This window comes from Triticum dicoccoides, chromosome 4A (genome assembly GCF_002162155.2).
Source record: "Triticum dicoccoides isolate Atlit2015 ecotype Zavitan chromosome 4A, WEW_v2.0, whole genome shotgun sequence".
Taxonomy (NCBI): domain Eukaryota; kingdom Viridiplantae; phylum Streptophyta; class Magnoliopsida; order Poales; family Poaceae; genus Triticum; species Triticum dicoccoides.
The window spans coordinates 583,354,414-583,361,133 of record NC_041386.1 but is presented as its reverse complement, the minus strand read 5'-3'; the positions used below and the strand labels follow the sequence as shown (position 1 = coordinate 583,361,133).

The 6,720-nt window shown below is 44.7% G+C and overlaps 1 protein-coding gene across 2 annotated transcripts; it reads right to left on the bottom strand.

Moving 5' to 3' along the window:
• Positions 1–1,010: 1,010 nt before the first annotated feature.
• On the bottom strand, positions 1,011–6,689 carry LOC119286975 (alkaline ceramidase-like). Of its 2 annotated transcripts, XM_037566446.1 has the most exons (4): positions 5,625–6,689; positions 3,045–3,557; positions 1,476–1,609; positions 1,011–1,177 (listed from the first exon to the last, which is right to left on the bottom strand). In XM_037566446.1, the coding sequence occupies exons 1-4, from the start codon at positions 5,891–5,893 to the stop codon at positions 1,011–1,013; spliced, it is 1,083 nt and encodes a 360-aa protein (XP_037422343.1). In that variant the 5' UTR covers positions 5,894–6,689. The 2 variants fall into 2 exon arrangements, with proteins under 2 accessions (XP_037422343.1, XP_037422344.1); XM_037566447.1 differs by lacking the exons at positions 1,011–1,177; positions 1,476–1,609 and having other exon boundaries at positions 2,631–3,557; positions 5,625–6,671.
• Positions 6,690–6,720: the final 31 nt, after the last annotated feature.

Sequence of the window (6,720 nt, the reverse complement as noted above, 5' to 3'; positions counted from 1 at the left end):
TTCCTCTATTGTTCATGGATGATAATTGCAATGATAATAATGTGAAATCGTTTCGGTTTATTTTTTTCGCTGTCGAATCTTGGTTCATCTCAAGTGCTCCTGAATTTCTTGTGACTGGTGGTCGATGCAACCAGGGTTTTGTTTCTTGACTGGTAGATAGATGGAATTTCAGGGGTAGTGGGTGCACGTGGTGGAGTCGGTTGTGGGTGCATTTTTATTGGCCAAGTGTGAGCGAGATAATGCGCCGACTAGTCAGTGTGGAGATCGTGGAATCTTATCCCCGTTTTCACCCTAGATCTTGATTCGAATTCGTGCCGGCATTCGGAGGACGCGTAGCCGCGATATGATTCTTATTATTGCACCAGTTTTTGACAGTGAGGCGGTTCTAGATGTAGAATATTGTTTGGAACGTACTTTTTCTCCAAGGGAGGTCACCAAAACGAACCTCCTCGAATGTCCGGATGTGTTTGCGGACAGTGATGGTGGTGCCGGCCTTCCAACAAATATCCGTCCCTTGTCCGATGCAGAGATCACAGAAAAGAAAGATGGAAAATGAGTTTATGATGGATTCAAGGCTGAGTTCGTGTGTCCGGACTCCCCCGACCCTTCCATAAGTTCGGGGCGTTTTGTGGTTGGTCTGAGGCTGAGTTAGCGTGTTCGGACTCCCCCAAACCTCCTCTTAAGTTTGGGAGCTATTTGTGGGATTTCAAATGTCCAAGCTAGTTTACAGATATTTGATGATTGCCGGTGGATGGCAAAAAAATGCCTGAACACGCCTGTTCAGACATTTGACGATTTGATGACTCCCGTTTCGAGTTGCCCTTACAATCCCCTTTGCCATCAATGCATTCCCCCCAAACTAAGTACCATGTCGATCTCCACTCCTTCCTACGTAGTCGGCAGCCTCATGGATTGAAGTCGACATTGGCACTCCAGGGCGCCGGCCATCCAACAAATATCCGCCCCTTGTCCAATGTAGAGATCATAGAAAAGAAAGACAAACGATTAATTTATGATGGGGTCAAGGCTGAGTTCGTGTGTCTGGACTCCCTCAACCCTCCCCTAAGTTCAGGCGCGATTTGCGGTTGGTCCAAGGCCGGGTTAGCGTGTTCGAACTCCCCCAAACCTCCTCTAAGTTTGGGGGCTGTTGGTGGGATTTCAAACGTCCAGGTTAGCATTTACAAATACCCGTCCCTTGTCCAATGCAAAGATCAGAGAAAAGAAAGATACAAAATGAATTTATGATGGGTTCAAGGCTGAGTTCGTGTGTCCGGACTCCCCCAATCCTTCCCTAAGTTCAGAGTGCTTTGCCGTTGGTATTAGGCACAACCTCCTATAGGTTTTGGGGGCTGTTTATCGGATTACGAACGTTCAGGCTAGTTTACAGACATTTGATGACTGCCGGTGGATGGCAAAGAAAATGTCCGAACACGCTGGTTCAGACATTTGGCGACTCCCGTTTGGAGTTGCCCTTACGATCCCCTTTCCATCAATCCCTGTCCCCAAAACTAAGTATTGTGTCGATTTCCACTCCTTCCTAGTCGGCAGACTCATGGATTGAAGTCGACTTGGCACTCCAGGGCGCCGGCCATCCAACAAATATCCGTCCCTTGTCCAATGTAGAGATCATAGAAAAGGAAGATAAAAGATTAATTTATGATGAGGTCAAGGCTGAGTTCGTGTGTCCGGACTCCCTCAACCCTCCCCTAAGTTTAGGGGCGATTTGTGGTTGGTCCAAGGCCGGGTTAGCGTGTCCGAACTCCCCCAAACCTCCTCTAAGTTTGGGGGGTGTTGGTGGGATTTCAAACGTCCAGGTTAGCATTTACAAATATCCGTCCCTTGTCCAATGCAGAGATCAGAGAAAATAAAAATAAAAAATGAATTTATGATGGGTTCAAGGCTGAGTTCGTGTGTCCGGACTCCCCCAATCCTTCCCTAAGTTCAGAGCGCTTTGTCGTTGGTCTTAGGCACAACCACCTATAAGTTTGGGGGCTGTTTGTGTAATTTCAAACGTTCGGGTTAGTTTACAGATATTTGATGACTGCCGTTGGATGGCAAAAATTGTCCGAACACGCTGGTTGAGACATTTGGCGACTCCCGTTTGGAGTTGCCTTTACGATCCCCTTTCCATCAATCCCTGTCCCCAAAACTAACTACTGTGTCGATTTCCACTCCTTTCTAGTCGGCAGCCTCATAGACATGGCTCATGGGCTGAAGCATTGATTCGACATTGGCACTCAAGGGTCCCCATCATTCCATCAAGACTATCACTAGACAAGTACAGGCATGACGTGCACAGGCCAGAAGCATGGTATAGGATGATGACACGATGAGCAGAATTTTCTTCTCCTAAACGGAGGCAAAAGTGTTGCCCCATCAATCAAATTAATTAAGAAGAGAATCGCCCAGTTAATTCAAAAAACCGGGAGAAAACCAATGGCGAGCAGAAATGTGTGCGTTTCAACCTTCATTTTCAACTTTCAGCACCTTGATGGCTACCCTTTTGCTTATGTGAGCAAGTTCAATGAACAATTAGGAAAATAAAAGTGCTCTAAGACTCATAGCCATGCTTCCACAATCAGCTGGTGCACAAAGATCAAACGTAATACACACCAGCCTCCAGGCACTAGTTCACAAATAGCATCGATTAACAAAAGAATCAACTGTTACCACGAACATGAATCTGACACCATCCAACCCCAGCAGTAAGTTAAACTAATACAATTCAATCCCATTTCAAGTCAAATTCAAAGAATAAAAATAAGAAGTCCTATAAGTTCGCAAAGACAAACTGCTGCAGATTGAAAGTAAGAGACGGACACTCCAGCTAATCTCTGGTTGAAATCGAGTATGGTACAAAACAGGGCGTTAGTTAAAAGTTACCAAAATCAATCGAGACATCACTGACTGACATTCATTTGTAGTCCGTAATCACTTGGAAGCCCATTTACAAAAAATGCCACCGCTTGTTTTTTTGCGCGCTTGGTGGACATTAGATTTCTGGTCCTGCAGAACACCGCTGATCGACTCGACAGATGACTTACTCCCTCTTTCTGGATTTCTGAATCTTGACATAAGGCAAAAATCCAAAGAGGTGGATAATGCGCGGCTCCCACCCACGCTGCTGAGCTCGGCAGAACATCAAGAATGTGTTTGCAAAGTAAGAGTTGAAGCCCATAAGCACATGCCACCATGCGTGTCCCTGCGGGTTGATGACCCAGAGCGAGAGCTTCTTACAGAAGATGCGATCAACTAGCCAGCAAACTGTCGCCAGGAATATGGTAAGAACCCACAGCTTCGCGAGCCTCTTGGCAGCCAGGTCTTTCGTCTGAATGTAGTACTTGTACATCCGCGGGATGCAGAGAAGGCAGAGGCCAATGTAATGCAACTTGAATACTACTTGGAATCGCACGAAGAAGTGAACTACAGCAAATGCAGCACCGTATAGGACAAGGAAAGTAGGCATGGTGCTCCTGTAATGCCAGTCTGGTGAATAAAGGACATACAGATATAGGAGGATTTCCCACACCATTGGAGTCTCATCACTCTGCTGTAAGCTGGAAAACGAAATATGGCCAACACAAATCAATATATTATATTATATATTGCATGCAGTAAAGCAAAAAAGAAAGAAAATAATATGAAGAATTTGGCTGAAGTTAGACATGCTGAAACTGAGAAGCACACCAAGAAAATGCCTGTGATGATCCATGAGGACTCAAATGCACAGCCTTTACTCAACAGATTAAGAGAGAATGAATTTTAACTTGCACATCATGGTCTTAATTACAGGAATGCATCCCCTCTACATAGTACTTGAAGCAACTCACTGATTGTGATTGTGATGTAATGGATATGGTATTTATAATTCAAAGTACATGCAGCACAGACAGTTGTTAAGGAGGTAAGTGGTAACTAATGATGTGCATCAGGCTACTTCCAATGCATTGGTGCTTACATGAGGTGCTAAGCACATTAAAAACTTTAGCAACTAAAGCCCCCAATGCATAGGTGCTTAACTTGTTGGTGCTAAGCATCCTTCATTTAATAATTTTGCAACTAAAGTTCTTCATGTATTGGTGGGATTCTTCCATTTAAATGTTTTGCCTAGGTTCTCGCGCTTGGCATTGTTTCTTCCTGGGGTCACCACTCACCTCTCTCCTCTTAATTACCTTGCCACATCAGACTTTTAGCCTACATGGCAGCCTTAGCACCTGTACAAGGTGGAGCATTGGGAGGGGCCTCATGTGTCCACCAAAACACGTAAGTTGCTTTATCCGGGAGACTTCCAATTTACTAATTTGCCAACCAAAAGGCAGCTAGATTACCCTAATGCATTTTTTGAAGGACCAACAGGAGTGGCAAATAGTGAGCGCCTGTAACTACTGAAATTTTGTCATAAACATAAGAAAACCATTTAACGCAGACACCATTTCAGCAATGAACAGCTGCACCAGTTGTTGATGGTCAGCCAGGGCATAAGTACAAACATGCCCAATTTTTAATTCAAAACATTCCAAATAAATCACTCGTTGGGGTGCGCAAGTGCATATTCACTCATCAGTGCATCACATCAAATAAGCATAGAGTTTTGAAAGCAAGACTCAATGGAGAAAATAATCTAATGTGGCTTGTAATTTATCAATGCAACCTTCTGTACCCAAGTTTTCGACCTATAAAGACGGTCCTGTTTTGTTTGTAATTTGCCTGTATTTTTGTAACTTCTCAGAGTAGGGAAATTTTCAAATTATTAAAGGGAACGTTCACCAAAAATTTACAAGGTGCTCTAACAGAATCACATAGAAGTAACAAAGAATGTATTGTTTATGGCTTTTGGCTTTGTGCAACGGATAATAACAACACTGTTGTAAGCAATAGTCAGCGGAAGTAAAATGCACTTCTTTGAATATCCACAGCAGCGAGATCAAAGAAAAATTCAGGTCAAGAACGGCAAGATAACAATCACAATAGCAGGGCGCAATATATTATAGTACTAATACAAACTTAACACAAATTCATGTTAACAAAATATCTTCTGCAAATGATTCAAATGGCAGTAAATATAGGTTCATAAAAGGTGCATTTATTTTCTGTAATCCGAAACTCTCAATCAAATGCAAGCTCGAGTCGCTAAATGTAAAAGGTGTGTCATGGGAGATAGTACCTAACAAACTCAGATCTACAAATAATGATACGTTCTCTGTATTTCAATAATTTATAGTCGCCAATACTACATCATGTTCACTTACTAAGCTGTAACCACTGTAGAGAGAAAATCAGCCAAAAAGATAATGAAAATGGTCAGGAAGAAACCACCTCTGAGCAAATTAACAACTGGCGTTGTAGAGCTTTTTTCTCCTCAAAATGGTAGGGAGCTTAAATTTTAACTTGATGTTTTGAAGCAAAGCCATAACTAATAAAAAAGAAAGAGGAAATTACCCTAGTTTCTACCACATGAGATAAAATGTTGTAACCAAAACCCACTCAATCATTGTGTGCACAATTTGCAAGATGCGCGTAGTAGGAAAGAACAACATTCAACAAGCAAAAGGGCTAACTCCCAGAATTGCATGATTACAATTAATACCAACCAAGAATACCAGTACAGTTAACTAAAAACTTACACATGTTGCAAGGTTGCATGGAAGATGATACTCCCAATGGAAAGTATCATATTGGATATGTGCAGGACGCTGAAGCGCTTCTCGAAACGCTGGCGGAGAGCATTCACAAGCCCAATAAGCGCCAAAAGAATGCACGGGGCATTAGAGAGAGTATTGTAGAACTCTGCGATGTATGACGAGCGCGCATAGTTCTCCTCGCACAGCTCAGTGGTTGATGTAACCGGCCCCCAGAAGCTCGCCACCATCGAATCCGCCATGGAATCGGCCATGATTACCTCTTGACTTGGTATGTTATCAAGAGGTTATTGCACAGCACAGTGTTGGAGGGCAGCAAACCAAAGACCTGCAGAAATGAGACGTAACTTTGTCAAGACCTACGCAATTCTAGTGGTAGTTAATCATACTCCTGCGTGTACAAGATGTCAAAAATGTCGGCATGTGGCGGGTACAGCAGGTAAAAAAGTCGTTAAAAGGTAATTGACGCAAGGGTAATTTTCCCAGTAATGCAGTAACATAATAATAATAAAGGCGCAACACCTCCTCTTGGCGCAAATAATCCAAGTCAACATCATCAAACGGCTCGCAGCAAGCACAACTACACTCTACATAACTCTTACTCGGCGAGGGCTCGAAGGAGACCTAACAATTAAACGCAACTGCAACCACCTTAAGGTGGGCGCTCTTACAACAGAATCCAGCAGCACCCGCAGATCCCGTCAGAGGTGCAGATTCGCCATAGCAAAATTCGGCATCGACGATTCTGAATCCCCCGACCAACCCCCGCGGCACGGGCAGAACCTCGATCAGACCTCTAGACCGAACCCCACACGCACGCTTCCGAACAGATCTGCCAGCGGCGGAGGCCGAATCAGCGGAGAAACGCGGACCACTCCCCCGCCGCGGCGATTGGCGGGCCGCCGATCCCGACACCGTCGGCGCGACCGCGACACCCCACTCCTCGTGGGAGACCGCCCGTGCAGAAATTCAGATCGCCGAGACCAGACGGAACGACCGGAGGGAGGGAGGGGGCGGGGAGAACCCGCGGCTAGGCTAGGCTAGGGTTTTGATCGGAGGGGGCGGTTGGTTACCTCGGGGC